The following is a 17,716-nucleotide window of genomic DNA, read 5'->3' as shown; positions in this document are numbered from 1 at the left end:
AAGCGTGTGGCTCAGTTGTCTTCTTCCTCGGGGCGCGTCGGATGCGCGTGGGATACAGTGGCAAACTTTCAAGCGGCGTGTGTGGGATACCTCCTGCTCCGATTATGCTGAGTTTTGCACCAGTGAGTTCGTATGGATGAACTCTACACGATGGAATGATCAAAAGGTGTTTTTGACAACTTTGAAAAATCAGGTATATCCCAAAAACTCTTCTGTTTTCTGACGAATTGGACTCTGATACCAATTATTGGTGGGAAAGACCACTGGTGGTGGCTTTAAATACTCAGAGGAGATAAAACACACTGTTTTTATTTCAAAAATAACAAGAAGATTACAAGCTCTCAAACTCACTCACTCTTTCTCTCTTGTATTTTCCACACACATTGCAATGCTCTCTTGATGCCTATTTGTAGGCATGAACGGTAGGACAAAAGGAAAAACCAGAGAACATGCAGGACATATTTCACCAGCTTATCTTTCCACTTTTTGCTAAAGTAGATGAGTTGTTCCACTTTGTTGCTTTAATGGAGTGGGACTACCTCACATGGTAATGTTCTAACAGCTGGACCTTATGATTGAGTTTACAGCAACAGTAATAATATGGCCTATGTAATGTTTTCTCCTTTTAGCTTCAAGAATTGAGAGAACATCTGAAAGCAAATCTTAGTTACAGATGTGTGAGACTAATTTTACTCTCTGAATGCATTATATCTCCCGAAAACTATTGGAAGAGGAAATTAATAAATAGAGAAATCGTGTTAAAGAACCATCTCAACCCAATAACTTAAGTTGTTAGGTGAGGTCCCATGATATGATTTATATTATTCTCCAACACACCCCCTCAAGTGAAAGTCCCTTGGGCTTGAAACTTGCACATGCTCACATTACCTTGTGCTTAATTTTTATCAAATAAATAGGGATGATGAGATTTGAACTCGTGACCGCTTGGTCATCAAAGCTCTGATACCATGTCAAAGAACCTTCTCAACCCAATAGCTTAAGCTGTTAGGTAAGGTCCCATAATATGATTTATATTATTTTCTAACAAATCGAATATATATATATATATATAGGCATAGATGATCAGCTCGGTAGAGAATCGAAAAGGTGCATGGTAATCCTCCACCTAGAAGAAAAAAGATAGGCATCTTCAAAATAGGTACTTGTTGGGACAATAATTTGTTCCAATATGAAAATTATGAAATGATTAAGATGTTTGGTATCCATGATACAAACGAATAATTACTTCATTATTTTGGTGATTTCCAACAGCAGTAAATGGAATTTTTTATTATTATTATTGATCTTATTCTATAACAAATGAGGACAAATGACGCAGATACTTTGTGTAATATGGTGCATAATATCTTTTAAAAGTGTTTTTCAATTGAAAATATATTAAAAATAATATTTTTTATCATAATTCTTTTATATATATATATATATAGTACATCAAAATCATTGAAAAATACATAAAAATATAGCATCAGTTTAATATTTTTTTCAAGCAAAAAATAATTTAAAAAACACTTTAGAAAATAAAAACGACCACTACACCAAACAAGTAAGCCTTAGTAAACTCTCAACAAGATCACTAAAATCTAAATATAAATTCTTGGCAGTGATCAAAGCGACTAACCACACTGCGAAACAAAACTTGATGTTGTGGTTTTTTGTATTCTTAATTTTTCCTTATCATTTCATATAAATATTTTCTATCATCATAGAATTATTTTGATTTTCTAGGTTGACATTTTTACAAGGATTTATTGGCCCTGCCTGCAAAGGTTTTACTCTACACATTGATTTTCTACATGCTAGTTTGATTTAACTCTCCCAAATTGCTTGTTTGATTATATAATTCAGATAAATTTTAAAAACATTATGGCCTCTTCATCATGATATCGTATTTCTCATGAGCGTTTGGTTATTGTCATGAAATGAAAGAGGTAGAGATAAAAAAGATAAAACAGAACACAAAACAAAGATAAAATTGTGTTTGGTAGTGATATATAAAACAAAATAACTATTTTTTTTTATCTTATTTGGTTTATGGTGGACAAGACATAATGAAATATACAAAAATATATTTTATTCTGATATTAATTACTATTAAACTTACATATTTAAAAAATTAATTAGATATTTTTTTTAATTTAATTTATATTGAGTATTGAAATTAATAATAGTATAATAACCCTAGTTATAAAACCGAGATTGGCTCAGTGGGTCGATCTGAGACCCGATCAACCTAGAATTTAGACCGATCCGAGTTCTAAAAAAAAGAGAAAAGAATTAGCTCGGACTAACCCGATTAAAAACCCTAATCGACCCATGACCAGGGGCAAAACCCATTCAAAACCTGGGTAAATAACTTGTTAACTTTTTTTTTAAAAAAAAGATTGATCAAAACGATATTGTTTTGATCATTTAAAAAAAAAATAAGGTTAACCCGGGTTAACTCTTCTAAATTGTAATCCGAGAGAAGCTCCTGAGTCAATTTTTAAAATTATGATAATAATAATTTTATATTTACATGTTTTAGTTGGATAATTTTGAGAATAAGAGTTATATACAAGAATATTTTACACATAAAAATAATAAATAATATCTCAAGACATGACCTATTTATATATACTTTAAATAAATTTACTCTAAAATTATTTTAAAAATATATTTATTTTAATGTTTTTATCACTATTTTTTCAACCAACCTTTGTACTATTATCTCGGTCTCTCTGTTGTCATTAACCAAACGCTTCCTAAAGTATTTCATGAGTTCGTTGGATAGGATATTCTGTTCGCCTTCTGACAAACTGTTGAGGAAAACTCAGATTTGTCATTTTGGAAAGGTTCAAAAGTCCGATCCTTGTACTCTATGATTTGTTCCATCGACAAATGCTATGCATTGATAACAAGTGAAATTAATGGAAGAATTCTGCTGTTAAGAGACAAATCAGTTTCCCATAGGAAGAAGTTTTTCTCTCGCATATCTCATATATACCAGCTGCTTTAACACCAATCTTTTGAGCAAGCAGAAATGAATCTTGAAATGTTTTTCGTCTTGCTTTTCTTACTTCTACCACTCTACCTTCTCCTGAGACAGAGAATTTCAGGAAGGTTTCCACCGGGTTCTTTAGGGTTACCCATCATTGGCCAAAGTATCACCTTCCGGCCGCATGCCATGCGCAAAAATACAGATGAAGAATGGCTACGGATTAGAATAAGAAAATACGTTCCCGTCTGGAAAACGAGCCTCCTTGGGAAACCAACAGTGTTCCTGTCTGGGGCTGCAAACAAGTTCATCTACAATTGTGATGGTAGCATTCTTGCCGGTCAGAAACCGCTGTCGGTGAGGAGGATTTGTGGTCAGAGGAATATTTTTGAATTGAGTGGCCATGAGCACAAGCGCGTCAGAGGAGTACTGGTATCACTCTTAAAGCCTGAAGTGTTAAGGCAACATGTCGGTGAGATGGATGAAAGAATCAGAAAGCATTTCGAGATGCATTGGCATGGAAAGCAGAAGGTTTCTGTATGTCCATTTTATCTAACAACAAAATATCAGCACATCTCTTAAGAATATTTTAAACCATAAATCTAATTCTGCCATCTCCTGACTATAAATCATAGGCAATATATGCGCGCGCGATATATCTATTTTTATCATCGCATTGTAGGCAATGCCATTGATGAAGAGCCTCACCTTCAACATTATGAGCTCACTGATAATTGGAATAGAATGAGGCGTGAGAAGAGAAACACTTGGAGAGCTCTTCCAACAACTCATCAAGGGTGCTCTTTCAGTACCAATCAATTTTCCCTTCACACGCTTCAGTCGTAGTCTGAAAGCAAGGGAGGAAATCAGAATGATCATCATGTATACACGAAAAAAGGGCTGCACAGAAACATCAAACTGCCTGTCCTCAACAAGATCTTATCAACACGTTACTTAGTCTCAGAAATGAAGACTTTTCAGCAGCATTATCTGATGAGGAAATTGTAGATAATGTTATCACTGTAATGATAGCAGGGCATGACACAGCCACCGTGCTCCTCACTTTATTGATTAGACTTTTAGCAAGTGATCAAGCTATTTATGCAAGTATATCTAAAGGTACGCAACTAAATCCATTCTATACTATTGAAAAATATCGCACAAATTCATGGAAATTTACCGAAATTTGCGACTGCAGAACAAGAGGAGATTGCCAAGAGTAAGGCCTCTGGAGAGCTTTTACATCGGATGATCTTGCAAGGATGAAATACACATGGAGGGTAGCATTGGAATGTCTAATTAGAATGACCCCTCCTGTATTTAACTCCTTTAGGAATGTCCTTAAAGATTTCGAGTACGAAGGGTACCTTATTCCCAAAGGATGGCAGGTGTGACAAAATTCTATGCTTGTTTTACTTTCCATTGTAGCTTAATAACTAGAACAACATGATAACATATAACTCTTGTACTAAGTTTCAATTTTTTTTAACTCAGATAGCCTGAGCAGCCTGCAAGACACACATGGATAACTGTCTTTTCCCAGATTCAATGAACTTCGATCCAAAGCATTTCGATATGCAAATCCCACCGTATAGTTTTGTGGCATTCAGGGGAGGAGCGCGAATATGCCCTGGGTATGAATTTGCAAGACTTGAAACTCTGATTACAATGCATTACCTGGTGAACAGGTTCACATGGAAGCGCTGTATCCCTGACATTTCTTTTCCGGAGATCCAATGCCAGCTTTAAAGGATGGACTGGAGATTGAAATTGAGCCAAAGGGACCTCTCAAAGTCAACTCAATGCATACTCCTGCAATTTTGGGCTCTTTTCCTTCAATAAACTTAAGAACTGAAGCTGTTATTTGATTTTACTCCACAACACAGTCATGAGATTTTCAGATTTAACTGTTTGATTGTTTATCCAGAAATTACTTCCAAGCTGCAGTAGGTCGGCTAGAAGAGGCAGTTTACAAGACTAAACTGGAGATAATGAAGAAAATGAAAAAACAGCTCCAGATTTAAAATGCTTTATATGTGGCAGAAACAGCCTTGAAGTCAGCAACTCAACCTGGAAAAACTAGGTCTCTGAGTTGAGAACCTGTAAGTTATGACTTAGTTCTGAGTTCTAATTTATTACAACTATCTTAGATTAGATTAGGATTTTCTTTATTAGTTAAAATTGCAGAAAACGTTATCTGCCCGTATCCATTTACTACAGGAAAGCGAAAGCAAACCCAATTTCAATTCTCAATCTCGATTCTATGATGCCATGTGTATTGATGAGAAGGATGGCCCCTGTATACACTGCAAGTTTGCCAGCAGCCAGTTGTCATCTCTGACATGTAGGAAAACATATCAGGATTTTGAAAAATAGAGCTAGCTCCTTTATTGCTTCTTGGTGACTTCCAGTGGAATTTTGATGTAAACATGCAGGAGGTTGGATCGGTATTCGAGTTATTATTTGTCCTGTTTTGAATTTCTAAAACTTACTTTCAGACTGGTTTGAGATTTTAGGACTACGGCAAGTATATTACGCGATAACATGTGTTCTTGTCACACCTGTCAGCAACAAGATTCCTGCTGAGCAAGGAGTTGCAGATTCTTTTTCTTCTTTCTGCCTTGACATGTCTTAGTAGGATATTTATGCATTCCCGGCAAAATTTTTATTTCATTTCAATGTGTGATCATGACATTTACATCCCTGGACAGAAGCGCAAGTCCTTAGGGTTCGCCATATTGGATATTCCACCCACCTTATGACAACACTGGAGGAAATTCAGATTTGTCAATTTGGAAACGTTCAAATATATCAAATCCTTGTTATTTACAATTTGGTGCTTTAAAAATTGTTTAGCATCAGCAGCTTAGGAAAAAGATACAGGAATACTGCTAATGTAGACCGGCCGGCAAGGACAACAATAAGAGATTTGTCAATTTGGAAACGTTCAAATATATCAAATCCTTGTTATTTACAATTTGGTGCATTAAAAATTGTTTAGCATCAGCAGCTTAGGAAAAAGATACAGGAATACTGCTAATGTAGACCGGCCGGCAAGGACAACAATAAGAGATTTGTCAATTTGGAAACGTTCAAATATATCAAATCCTTGTTATTTACAATTTGGTGCATTAAAAATTGTTTAGCATCAGCAGCTTAGGAAATAGATACAGGAATACTGCTAATGTAGACCGGCCGGCAAGGACAACAATAAGAGCAATAAGAATCAGAATTTCCTGTAGCTAGGATATTAGTCTCAACACATTTCATATACTCGCAGTTTGCACCAAAGTTACGAGCAAGAAGAATGAATCCTGAAATCCTTTTTGCCTTGCTTCTTTTCCTTCTCCCTCTATACTTCCTCCTCACAAGGAGGAGTTCCAAAAGGCTTCCACCTGGTTCTTTAGGTTTACCCATCATAGGCCAAACCCTTAGTTTCTTAAATGCCATGCGCAAAAATACAGCAGAAAAATGGCTTCAGAATAGAACACGAAAATATGGTCCTGTCTCAAAAATGAACCTATTTGGGACCCCAACAGTGTTCCTTCAAGGACAGGCTGCAAACAAGTTCATCTATACTTGCGATGGCGACACACTTTCCAGTCAGCAACCATTGTCAGTAAAAAGGATTTGCGGGGAGAGGAATATATTCGAATTGAGTGGCCTTGAGCACAGGCGTGTCAGAGGAGCACTTGTATCATTTTTAAAACCTGAAGTGTTAAAGCAATATGTTGGTATGATGGATGAACGAATTAGAAAGCATTTTGAGATGCATTGGCATGGAAAGCAGAAGGTTATGGTAAGTTGAACAGCAACATTTGAACACATCTTCAACTGATATCTTATTGATAGTTTTATTTTTTAAAGAGTAAAGGAAGAAACAGGAGAGATTAAAAGACTGCAAGAATAAGAATACTTGCCAAGTAACCTTACCTTGTTAACAATGCCAAGCAATTTGTCTAAGTACTCTTTGATTGTCTCGGACTCTTTCATCTTTTGCAACTCAAATTCTCTTATTAAATTCATCACTTGTATTCCACGTATTCTTTCATCTCTTGCATATTCTTTCTTTAAATAATCTCAAACATCTTTTGCTGATCTAACAGACATGATTCTAGTAAAAATAGTTGTTGAAACAACAACATACAAACAAGCTTTTGCCTTTGACTTCCTGATTTTTCTTTCCTAATGACTTTTGATCTGAGTCGTGGTGATGTAGGCGAAAGCTAAAGACAGTAAAAACAAAGAAAAAACACAAGAATTTTAATGAGCGAAAGAGGCTGCCGATATAAACCTCAAGTTCGCAGATTTTATTTTCTCTAGAATAACAGTGATAGTGTGCCTTCTTAGGATGTTTACAAAGCTTTAAATAGGCTAGAAACCCAACCTCAACTAGGAAACAAAAATATAAATTCGAGATTATAAAGGAAGAAAGTATAAAATCCAAAAATAACTAGGAAAATTATAAAAACTGACAAAACCAAGGGGGTCTAGGGTGAGATTTTCAAAATCTAATAATTCAACAGTGGAATCAAAAGTTATAGTTCTTTTCAGCTGTTATTCGAGTCTGGCGTGACCAAACTTCTTCCTGGACTTAGACCTGTCCTACTGGTCTATAAATATATGTTAGGTCATCCATGTAATCTATTTGAGGCAACTCTTCATCTAGTTGTGGCAGACATACACCTGGTTACTCAAAATCACCCATTTTGACAATGGAGGAACTTCATAATCCTTTTTCATAGCTTCCCATAGATCTAATGCCTCAGGTATGTCTTTATTTTCACTGTTTAAAGCTGGTAGTTTTCTCCATCAAAAGACAAGAGGAGCAATTTGAGAGAAATTGACTTCAGCTTCTATCATAGGTCTCTTAAAAAGACTGCTCTGATACCAATTGATAGTTTTATTTTTTTAAAAAAAAAAGTAAAGGAAGAAATAGAAGAGATTAAAAGACTGCAAGAATACTTGTATGTTGCATACAGGGATTATTGATTGCATTTATTTGATAAGCATCCTTACAAATAAATAGTAGTAAAAGAAAATTGAAATGCTAACTAACAGCAACAAATCATGCTATGATGTGCTAACAAACTAACAACTCCTACATACTAAGACAATTTTTATTTGCTGGAAACATAAAAATCTGAAGCTAACAGAACAAAAAGGAAATATAAACTTATAGCAGTCCTGAAGCAATCTTCAACACTTATCACTAGATTGTGAATTTGCTTCTTTTGTGCTAATTAATAAATTGTTTTTTTTTTCTCTTCACGACACAGGCAATGCCATTGATGAAGACACTTACCTTCAATCTTATGAGCTCACTTATCATGGGAATAGAACAAGGTTCAAAAAGAGATGTACCAGTAAAGCTCTTCCAACAACTGATGGAGGGTCTTATATCAGTACCAATCAATTTGCCCTTCACACGCTTCAACCGTAGCCTCCAAGCAAGTGAAAAGATCAGAGAAATCGTCATGGATCTTATTCGTGAAAAAAGGGTTGCATTGGACCATCAAAATGCCTCTCCTCAACAAGATCTAATCACTAGCTTGCTTAGTCTCCGGAACGATCACAATTCTGTAGCATTATCTGATGAGGAAATTGTGGATAATGCTATTATTATAATGATAGGTGGCCATGACACATCCTCCATCCTCCTCGCTTTCTTGATCAGGCTTTTAGCCAAAGATCCATCTGTTTATGCCGGCGTTGTTCAAGGTAGGCAACTAAATGAATATAAAAAAGATCAAATGATTGTAAATTAATCAATAACAAATTACTAAAATGTGAGACTGCAGAACAAGAAGAGATTGCCAAGAATAAGGCCTCCAATGAGCTCTTAACATGGGATGATCTTGGAAGAATGAAATACACATGGAGAGTAGCTATGGAGTCTCTAAGGATGAACCCTCCTGTATTTTTTTCCTTCAGGAAGGTCCTGAAAGATTTCAATTATGAGGGTTACCTTATTCCCAAAGGATGGCAGGTGTGATACAACTCTACTTCTGCTTCTCTTATCATTTGTGAACATCAATGCTGAGTTTCAAATGTTTTGCCGCAGGTGATGTGGGCAGCCTGCATGACACACATGGATGGTTCTATCTTCCCAAATCCATCGGATTTTGATCCAAAGCATTTCGAAAGGCAGTCATCGATCCCCCCATATAGTTTCATGGGATTCGGAGGAGGACCTCGAATATGTCCTGGATATGAATTTGCAAGACTTGAAACTCTGATTACAGTACATTACCTGGTGAACATGTTCACATGGAAGCTTTGTTGTCCTGAAATTTCTTTTTCTAGGGATCCAATGCCAACTTTCAAGGATGGACTAGAGATAGAAATCGAGCCAAAGATTCTTGGAGAAATCATCTAAGTGTATGCTTCTGCAATAATGGGATCTATTCCCCTCGACCAAAGTTATAATTGATGCTATTATTGGACTCTACCCTTTCGCTAATATTCTTTCAACCTCTATGCAATGCAAATAAGAATCCAACTACTGGCGCTCCATCTCAGTCAAACATTTACTACTGGAATTTCAGCAGAATAGCCCATCAAGAATGTTGCATCTATCATCTCCATGAAAGAAACAATGTGTAGTACTGAACTCATAAGTGACCTCTCAAATATATTCACTCCAAAACATGATTGATTAGATAATGTGAAGATTGACGATGATTTTTGGTTGATTCTTTACCTAGTGGTCTAGAACTACTTCGATGATTCTTTATCTTTCAAAACCAATATTTTGAAGATAATAATGACATTTGATCATAAGCACCCCAATCTTGTGCGATAACCTCGAATCAAGAATTATTAGCCCAATGCCTCCTCGTGTTAGGTTATTATATATGAACTATGGAATCCTAACACGAGTCCACCAAGCCAATTCTCCCCAAAACATTTCAATGATCATAGACTCTTCAAGATCCTACCATCAATCTATTTCGTTGGATTATTAGGCTTGTGAGAGATAAGCTAGATATCCAATATTCAACAGATCATGATACATATATATTATATATCTATAGATATAAACTTGTTTAGAGAAGTCTTTATATATAAAATAAAGCAGCATCCTCTGATCACTTTGCATTCATCACTTAGAGCTTCAGATTAGACAGTAGACTTGGACAAAAGATGGTTTTATTATTAAATACTTTCTTCAGTTCTACACAAAATAGTTAACCTTTGTCTGAATATACAAGTATTTAGTAACAGAAATTCTGCTGTCCAAATTCGGCAAAAATATGACATGCTGCCTTGCAGTAGTGACAAGGGCTGAATTAATCAGTATATACTGGGTGACACATTGTGTTACTAGAAAGCCCAAGAGCAAGATATTCCTGTTGGCCAAGCTGTTTAAGGCTATTCTTGTTCTTCCTGGATGACAAGTAGTAGGATTTACATGCGTTGCCGAAAAACTTTCAAGAACATTGCAACGTTTTCCGACAAGTAGGTTGATTTAGCATCTTGGATTTTTGTGTGTAACATGTACTCATGATGGCGTCCGCATAGAAGACTAGTTCAGCTCTTGATTGGATATTCCACCCACCTCATGACAAATCCTCAGGAAATTCAGATTTTTCAATATGGGAAGGTTCAAACTCAGATCATTGTTATCTATGATTTGGAGCATATACATCTACAAGTGATATGCATCAGCATCAAGACCAAAATGCTTGAATACGTGTAGATCTGCCAGGATAACAACAGGAGACAAAATTAGAGTTTCTTATAAGTGGGATTGTTAAGTCAGTGTTTCGTAAGTAGAAGTGTTCCTCTCTAGGTATTTTGTGTGGTTTAAACCAATAATTATAGGAGATATGGATCCTGGAATCTTTTTCTCCTTGCTTCCTTTTCTTCTTCCACTTTACCTTCTCCTGATAAGGAAAAGTTCAAAAAGGCTTCCACCAGTTTCTTTGGGGTTACCCATCATAGGCCAAAGCCTGAGCTTCCTACGTGCCATGCGCATGAAACACAGTAGATAAATGGCTTCAGGATAGAATAAGAAAATACGGCCCCATTTAAAAAATGAACTTCTTTGGGACCCCAACAATGTTCCTTCATGGACTGGCTGCAAATAAGTTCATCTATACTTGTGATGGTAGCACACTTGTCAATCAACATCCATTATCGGTAAGAAAGATTTGCGGTGAGAGGAATATCCTGGAATTGAATGGACATGAGCACAAGCGTGAGGGGTCCTTGTATCATTTCTCCAGCCTGAAGTGTTAAAGCAATATGTTGGTAAGATAGATGAAGAAGTTAGGAAGCATTTTGAGATGCATTGGCATGGCAAGCAGAAGATTTCGGTATGTCAAATTAATCAAACAGAAAATATCAGCACATCTTAATATGTTTCTTTTATCTTGAATGCATAGGCAATGCTATTGATGAAGACCCTTACATTCAACATTTTGAGCTCACTGATAATTGGAATTGAACAAGGTGAGAAAAGAGACATACTTGTAGAGCTATTTCAACAACTGCTGAAGGGCGTTCTATCGGTGCCAATCAATTTGCCATTCACATGCTTCAATCAGTTGTTGAAAGGAACAACTACCAACTGAATAAAGATCGATTACCATTACATAAAACCATAAATGGTTGAAAAATATGGCACTGCAGAACAGGAGAAAATTGTCAGGAGTAAGACCTTGGGGGAGCTTCTAACATGGAATGATCTTGCAAGTATGAAATACACATGGAGAGTAGCATTGGAGTCTCTAAGGATAATGTCTCCTGTATTCATTTCCTTCAGGAGGGTCGTTAAAGATTTCGAGTATGAAGGATACCTTATTCCCAAAGGATGGCAGGTGTGACACAATCCCATGCTTGTTTCCCTATTTGTTGTAGCTCAATACCATGCTACATGCTAACATGCTTTAGGTTTGAACTATTTATTCCAGGTAGCTTGGTCAGCCTGCATGACACACATGAATGAGTGTATCTTCCCAGATCCATCAAAGTTTGAACCAAGACATTTCAAGAAAGCAGCATTCCTCCCTCCATACAGTTTTGTAGCATTAGGCGGTGGACATAGAATATGTCCTGGATATGAATTTGCAAGACTTGAAACTCTGATTACAATACATTACCTGGTGAACAGGTTCACATGGAAGCTCTGTTGCCAAAACATTTCTTTTTCTAGAGATCCAATGCCAACATTCAAGTATGGACTAGAGATAGAAATTGAACCAAAGATTCCTGACTAAGTCATCGAAATGCATACTCCAGCATCTATAGACTATAGCTATGTCCCTTGAATTGTAAAGTTAGAATTGATGCTGTGACATCATTTGAGAACTTTTCTGCCGCCTGAATGTCAAGAAGTCATGCCGGCCATATATTAGTAACCACAAGAGTCTTTATTAGTCAGACCAAGATGATAACATATGTTACTATCACATTCCTACTGCAAATGCGTTCCTACTGGGTGCATTAATTTAGGTTATTTTCCTGTTTCCTGGATTGATGGTTTATAGAATAACTTTTGTATTTATTTGACAGTAGACAAATATAAAGAATGTCTGCATCATGCAGTTCACTTTCATAAACAACAGCATAAGACACTAAGTCAGATTCAATTATTGGATATTCAGCTCATCTTAGGGCAATGCTCCTGCAGGTTCTGATTCAACTCATCTTTTCCCTTAAAACATCACCTCAGTTCAACATCATGATTAACTTGTTTGGTGTAGATGATGTATCAAATTGCTTATGAGATGTATGCTTTTCTGAGGCAATCAGACTTTCACTTTATTGCTCTTCAAAGCTGAATATCACAGCAAGTAGGAACAATCAGCAGTGAAAGCAGCAAGGTGAGGTAAACACAACAATGAGTCAAAATAGAAAGTGTAAGATTATCACCTTCGGTTGCAAAGAACTAGATAAATATGGAAATTCTAAAAAGAAAGTAAAAGCTGTGATAATAAGTTAAAGCAGTCATCTAAACTTAATGGCAGATGTGCTGATGTTGTGAGCTACAGTGATAAACGAATAGACATTCTGCAAAACAAAAGCTTGGATGTTCCTTTCTATAAATCTCTATAAATATAGAAGGAAAAAAAAAATCTAGGGCACTCTTGGACATTGTGAATATGTGTTATGAAAAAATAAAGAAAGTGTCTAAGGCCTGATCTTGTTATGCCCTTGAATGCAACAACCTCACCTGTGGCCCGTATATAGTAGCTACAGAGTTAAATCAATTCAATGCCAGGAATCAGATGAATTTGTCGTCTTTCAGACAGCTTACATAGCATATAAAGGGAGAGTACAGAGAAAAATGATTCTAAAAAATTGAAACCTCACCTTCATCAAAGCAAAGAAACATTTTCATTCAACTATAATTTATGCTCAACACAATTCAACAGCCAAAGATGAAAAACTATTATTTCCTCTAAACCAGCATAGAAGGTTCTCATTCCTATACAACGTTCCCTTGAACTATCAAACAAACTAAAATCTTACCATATCCCATTTGCTACTGAGGCAACCCAGCTTCAACCTCATTCCACAACTCGATATTCTTGGAAAACCTCTCCTTTACTTCCCCAATAAGCTCTTTCGCCTTGTCTACCTCCCCACTACTCGCAAGCCCTTGCACTAAAATCTTCATAGTCGAAAAATTTGGCACCATTTTCTTCCCCATGCTCTCCTTGCAAACCCTATAGGCCGACTCGAAATCCCCACCTTTACCCAAAAAGTAAACCAAAGTAGCATAACAGCTATAAGCCGGTTGACACCCTCTATTCTCCATACTCTTAAACAACCTCTTTGCTTCCTCCAAATCACCTTCCATACAAAACCCAAGAATCAAATGACTATACGTAACCCCATTCGGCGTAATTCCCTTCGATAAACACCCTTCTAACAATACATTCGCTTCTCTCGCCCTCTTAAGTTTACACAAACTGTGAATCCTAATATTATAAACACCAATACCAGCACTGATCCCATAATCCTCCTCTATCATTTTCGACACTGTCCCTACATCCTCATACTTCTCTTCCCTATAAAACCCCGCAAATAAATGCCCGAAAGTGGTTTCGTTCGGCTTCACTCCCTTCATATCCATCTCATTCAAAACCGAATAACACGAACTCGAACTCCCACTCTCACAAAATGACTGAATGACAGTATTAAAAGTTTCCAGATTCGGCTCGATTTTGTACCTCTTACTAAAATCAACAAAAACCCTATTCACTTCATCATATTTCTTTGCTAAAATACACGAAAACAGCAAGGCATTCAACAATTTCACTGACCCAGAGGTTAAAACGACGTCATTTTGATTCTTCTCATGATATTCCTTGAAAAGCCGAATCGCCTGATCAATCATGCCAGCTTGGCCGTAGAGGATGATGGAGTGAGCAGCGAAGCGTACGGTGCGGAGATCAGGGCGTGAAGTGCGGAGATCAGTTAAGAAGTCGTCGATGTAAGAGAAGTTGTTGGATTTGGCGAGCTTGTCAATGGCGACTGAGAAGGTGATTCGGTCGATGTGTGCGTAGGGAGTTAGGCAAGCGGAGCGGCAGATTTCGAGGATTTTTTCGGGGTTGGTTTCGCTTTTGAGGAGTGAGAGGGCGGCGCATGTTTTGGATTTGGAGGAGAGTGGGGAGGTGGAGAAGTTGATGTGGTGGCGGAGGTGGAGGAACTGGAGGCGGAGGCGGAGGCGAGCGAAGAGTGCCATTTTGGTGGGGGGAAAGGGAGGGGATTTGGGGGTATCTGGAGAGTGGAGGGTTTGGGGGTTTTAGGGGGGAATGGTATGGTGGGTGAGGGTGTATGATTTGAGGATAGAGTGCGGAGTATTTATTTAAGAAAAAAGAAGAGATTGATTCGGTTAGCGAGGGAATTGAACCCGACGTGAATCGAACACGCAACCTTCTGATCTGGAGTCAGACGCGCTACCATTGCGCCACGGATCCCTGGATAGTTATTATCAGATACTAAAATCAACTTAACATAATGAAATCAATTTTAAAGACAAGTCATTGATAGATTGAACTACAAATTTATTTGAAGCCTAAACAGTGAGGAAGTTTAAATTGGTGGTGATGCTCTGATAGTTTATTGTTATTGATCGTGGACAAGCAGCCGCAAATACGGCCTCAGGATGCTAAATGTTAGTATCGGTTTCACTTTATTGATGATGCAAAAAGGGTTGTATTTTTGCAGTTGGCCTTCGCCGGGATCTTTATTAGTAATCGTCATCTCTGCCTTCTCTGAGCTGTTTCCAGCAACTTACGTTGTGTGAATTCATAGTGTATGTGCCGAACCGTCTTGAAGCAGCCAGCATGCATGACATGGATGATAGTAGTGTATACACTTTAAAACTTTGCAATCATTTGGGAATTGAATTTGATGTGTGCCGACAAATTAATTTGGTTTATTCTTGTAGACTCTAGCTAGTTTGAATTTCTTGCACCATTTGCCAGAGCCAGCTGCTTTCATCTTATTCTGTGCGAGGAATTAAGGAACGAGGTGAGGGTTTGGGGGAATGGTTTTGGGCAGTCGATCTAAATTGATATATATTTTGTATTGATTTGGCACTGCTAATTAATAATGGTCTCTAGTTTCCTAATTCCTAGCATAAACAGCTCTGACCTTGCTGCAATAACAATTTATTATCCTAATTGTCCTATTTCAGATAAGTGTCTTTCCCTACTGAACTTACGAACCAGGCTTGCATCTGGGTGTACCTTTGGATAGACGACATCAGTCCTATGGAATTACTTGGAAAGATAATTATTGCAGGTTAAAACTAGTTGGTTGAGTTGTTTGATGATATCTTTCTAATATATTTTTTAATTTAAAGTTTTTTAAGCTTGAAACTTATATATGTTCACCTTAAAAGATTTAAAATTTACATAAGTTCATACTACTTTGTGTTATTAAGAACTTGTTTATAAATGTAATAATAATTATTTTTCAAAATATTTTTTATTAACTCGCTCTATCTTTAAAATAGTTAATTTTTTTATAAAATAAATTGTAATTTAGACCGGCTATTATATGTGAACGTGAGAAAAAGAACAACCTTTAGGTACCTAATTGGAAAACTATAATCCCTTAAGGACTAAAGCTGTAGTTTGTTTACTAATTTCAGATATGTGCATAACATGTTTTAATTGGGTTTGGGAAATGGATGTGGTGGATGCGGGTGCATGGGGGGGTCATTATTATCCGGGATGATGATGGTCGTTTGATGGCTGTGTTGGTACTTTTATTTGCAAGGATATGGAAAATGGACGGCACTGATTTGAGGGTAAAGTGCGGAGTTTTTTTATAAAAGAAAAAACAGATTGATCCGGTGAGGGAGGGGATTGAACCCGACGTGAATCGAACACGCAACCTTCTGATCTGGAGTCAGACGCGCTACCATTGCGCCACGGATCCCTGGATAACAAATACTTCCTACAAATAAATATTATTAAGCTAACATTACGAAAACATGAAAGATTAATAGTAGTAGTAATAATAATTAGGGTTTGTTATTTTATTCAGCTTTCTGAGCTTCTCAAGATTGCATCAAGAAGCATTAATGGCCGCAGAAAAGGATATCAAGGAGTCTGAAGAAGCCATCGATTTGTAAGGAAGGTAGAGATGCACAGCAACGAGAAGGTTTCCAAAGACTTTTTGATGACTTTACGTGCATACAGAAACGGGTGCAAGGATTTGGTTGATGCGTACAGAGGTGTTGTTGGGCTGGTTGCAGGCTATCTGATTTGCTAGTGGGGTTTCATAGATTTTTGCCAAATTCTGAAGCAATGGACTCTATAATAAGCTAGTTGCCCATTTGAAAATTGGAGAATATGTGTTAGAATTTACTTCCACGAAACTTTTGACAAAGTTAATGGATCCCTCACAAACAAGTAAGCCTCCATGTCGCAGACAGTTGATATGGAGATTTTTTTGCTGGAGAAGATGAACGTCGGGATGCTGGAAAACCTACAAAAATTTGTCCCTTTTGAAGAATTGAAGATCTTTCAATGATGAAGTTAGTATATATGAGGATGGAGATTATGAAGCAACAGGAAGTTGTGTGTGGGTGTTGAAAGGTTGTGGGAAAGGTTATAATTAAAAGCGAGTTCTAGCACTTGAAATGATTTATATACGTGCAGCTAGCTATCGCTATTGAATATAAAGTTAAGAAAAATATTATCATTCAGATGTAGCTCAGATTTTGTGTTTATCTTTCATAGCAATCCTGTACGTACATGCTCTTCATTATTTCATAGATCTGCTAAACTCGAGCTGGAAGCAGACTTTTCTATGTCTTCTCCACCAGATCTTGACGTCTTGTAATGCAATATTATATTTCTAAAAAGAAAATCAATTTATAAACTTAGTTTAATCCCAATTTTATTTAACTCCAAGGGTTATCGATCTGGTTTGGTTTCCAGCGCAAAACTCTGAAACCTTCATGCCTTATTTCTTTCTTAACAATGCAATTAAATTTCTTTTTCTTTTCGCATGAGATCCATAAGTTTTTCCATAGCCTTGCAAATAATATCTCATCATATTTTACTCTGTATATTTCAAGGAATTTGAAGTTAAATAAGGTTGATATTGTTGTTGGTGCTAGCAGGAGCACTAACAATTCTTTAGGTGGTGATTGTCTTCGTGAATGTGTTTCTAGAAAATGATGATTATGAGTCTGGTTATTTGTTTTAGCCCTAGCGATTATGATTTATAATTAAATTAATGAAAATC

At 36.7% G+C, this 17,716-nt stretch overlaps 4 protein-coding genes and 2 non-coding genes across 9 annotated transcripts; 3 read left to right on the top strand and 3 right to left on the bottom strand.

The window, feature by feature from the left end:
- Window positions 1-3,040: 3,040 nt before the first annotated feature.
- Window positions 3,041-5,630, top strand: LOC18111272 (beta-amyrin 28-monooxygenase-like). Its single transcript, XM_052445378.1, has 6 exons — window positions 3,041-3,532; window positions 3,904-4,114; window positions 4,194-4,251; window positions 4,329-4,383; window positions 5,216-5,294; window positions 5,494-5,630. The coding sequence occupies exons 1-6, from the start codon at window positions 3,041-3,043 to the stop codon at window positions 5,628-5,630; spliced, it is 1,032 nt and encodes a 343-aa protein (XP_052301338.1).
- A 541-nt stretch (window positions 5,631-6,171) lies between these two features.
- Window positions 6,172-9,508, top strand: LOC18111273 (cytochrome P450 716B1). The gene is made up of 4 exons (XM_006389586.3): window positions 6,172-6,794; window positions 8,275-8,716; window positions 8,797-8,984; window positions 9,060-9,508. The coding sequence occupies exons 1-4, from the start codon at window positions 6,303-6,305 to the stop codon at window positions 9,372-9,374; spliced, it is 1,437 nt and encodes a 478-aa protein (XP_006389648.1). The 5' UTR covers window positions 6,172-6,302; the 3' UTR covers window positions 9,375-9,508.
- Window positions 9,509-10,130: 622 nt separating this feature from the next.
- LOC18111275 (pentatricopeptide repeat-containing protein At1g61870, mitochondrial) lies at window positions 10,131-14,764 on the bottom strand. Of its 4 annotated transcripts, XR_002976873.2 has the most exons (5): window positions 13,475-14,764; window positions 12,103-12,322; window positions 11,800-11,927; window positions 11,471-11,626; window positions 10,131-11,227 (listed from the first exon to the last, which is right to left on the bottom strand). XR_002976873.2 is itself a non-coding variant. In XM_006389588.3 (2 exons), exon 1 carries the CDS (start codon window positions 14,691-14,693, stop codon window positions 13,488-13,490), a length of 1,206 nt encoding a protein of 401 aa, XP_006389650.1. In that variant the 5' UTR covers window positions 14,694-14,764; the 3' UTR covers window positions 12,483-12,779; window positions 13,475-13,487. The 4 variants fall into 4 exon arrangements, 1 of the variants encoding a protein (XP_006389650.1); XR_002976874.2 differs by lacking the exon at window positions 12,103-12,322; XR_002976875.2 differs by lacking the exons at window positions 11,800-11,927; window positions 12,103-12,322.
- LOC18111274 (beta-amyrin 28-monooxygenase) lies at window positions 11,036-12,219 on the top strand. Its single transcript, XM_024581336.1, has 5 exons — window positions 11,036-11,140; window positions 11,227-11,316; window positions 11,386-11,452; window positions 11,633-11,820; window positions 11,914-12,219. The coding sequence occupies exons 1-5, from the start codon at window positions 11,036-11,038 to the stop codon at window positions 12,217-12,219; spliced, it is 756 nt and encodes a 251-aa protein (XP_024437104.1).
- Window positions 14,765-14,856: 92 nt separating the features above from the next.
- TRNAW-CCA (transfer RNA tryptophan (anticodon CCA)) lies at window positions 14,857-14,928 on the bottom strand. The gene has a single exon. It is a non-coding gene; the product is annotated as a tRNA-Trp (tRNA).
- A 1,399-nt stretch (window positions 14,929-16,327) lies between these two features.
- TRNAW-CCA (transfer RNA tryptophan (anticodon CCA)) lies at window positions 16,328-16,399 on the bottom strand. The gene has a single exon. It is a non-coding gene; the product is annotated as a tRNA-Trp (tRNA).
- Window positions 16,400-17,716: the final 1,317 nt, after the last annotated feature.

The sequence above is a fragment of the Populus trichocarpa genome, chromosome 11, assembly GCF_000002775.5.
Source record: "Populus trichocarpa isolate Nisqually-1 chromosome 11, P.trichocarpa_v4.1, whole genome shotgun sequence".
In the NCBI taxonomy this organism is placed as follows: Eukaryota; Viridiplantae; Streptophyta; class Magnoliopsida; order Malpighiales; family Salicaceae; genus Populus; species Populus trichocarpa.
Note: the sequence above shows the minus strand (reverse complement) of the source record. Positions and strands in the feature narration are given on the sequence as shown.

Excerpts from the sequence above, each read along its gene's own strand:
- LOC18111272 (XM_052445378.1), top strand. The coding sequence starts at position 3,041 with ATGAATCTTGAAATGTTTTTCGTCTTGCTTTTCTTACTTCTACCACTC. Across the intron at positions 4,384-5,215 it reads TTATTCCCAAAGGATGGCAG|GAAAGCGAAAGCAAACCCAA; the intron begins GTGTGACAAAAT and ends CATTTACTACAG. Across the intron at positions 5,295-5,493 it reads TGATGAGAAGGATGGCCCCT|ACTGGTTTGAGATTTTAGGA; the intron begins GTATACACTGCA and ends ACTTACTTTCAG.
- LOC18111273 (XM_006389586.3), top strand. The coding sequence starts at position 6,303 with ATGAATCCTGAAATCCTTTTTGCCTTGCTTCTTTTCCTTCTCCCTCTA. Across the intron at positions 6,795-8,274 it reads ATGGAAAGCAGAAGGTTATG|GCAATGCCATTGATGAAGAC; the intron begins GTAAGTTGAACA and ends TTCACGACACAG. Across the intron at positions 8,717-8,796 it reads TTATGCCGGCGTTGTTCAAG|AACAAGAAGAGATTGCCAAG; the intron begins GTAGGCAACTAA and ends GTGAGACTGCAG.
- LOC18111274 (XM_024581336.1), top strand. The coding sequence starts at position 11,036 with ATGAACTTCTTTGGGACCCCAACAATGTTCCTTCATGGACTGGCTGCA. Across the intron at positions 11,317-11,385 it reads ATGGCAAGCAGAAGATTTCG|GCAATGCTATTGATGAAGAC; the intron begins GTATGTCAAATT and ends TTGAATGCATAG. Across the intron at positions 11,453-11,632 it reads GATAATTGGAATTGAACAAG|AACAGGAGAAAATTGTCAGG; the intron begins GTGAGAAAAGAG and ends ATGGCACTGCAG.
- LOC18111275 (XM_006389588.3), bottom strand. The coding sequence starts at position 14,693 with ATGGCACTCTTCGCTCGCCTCCGCCTCCGCCTCCAGTTCCTCCACCTC.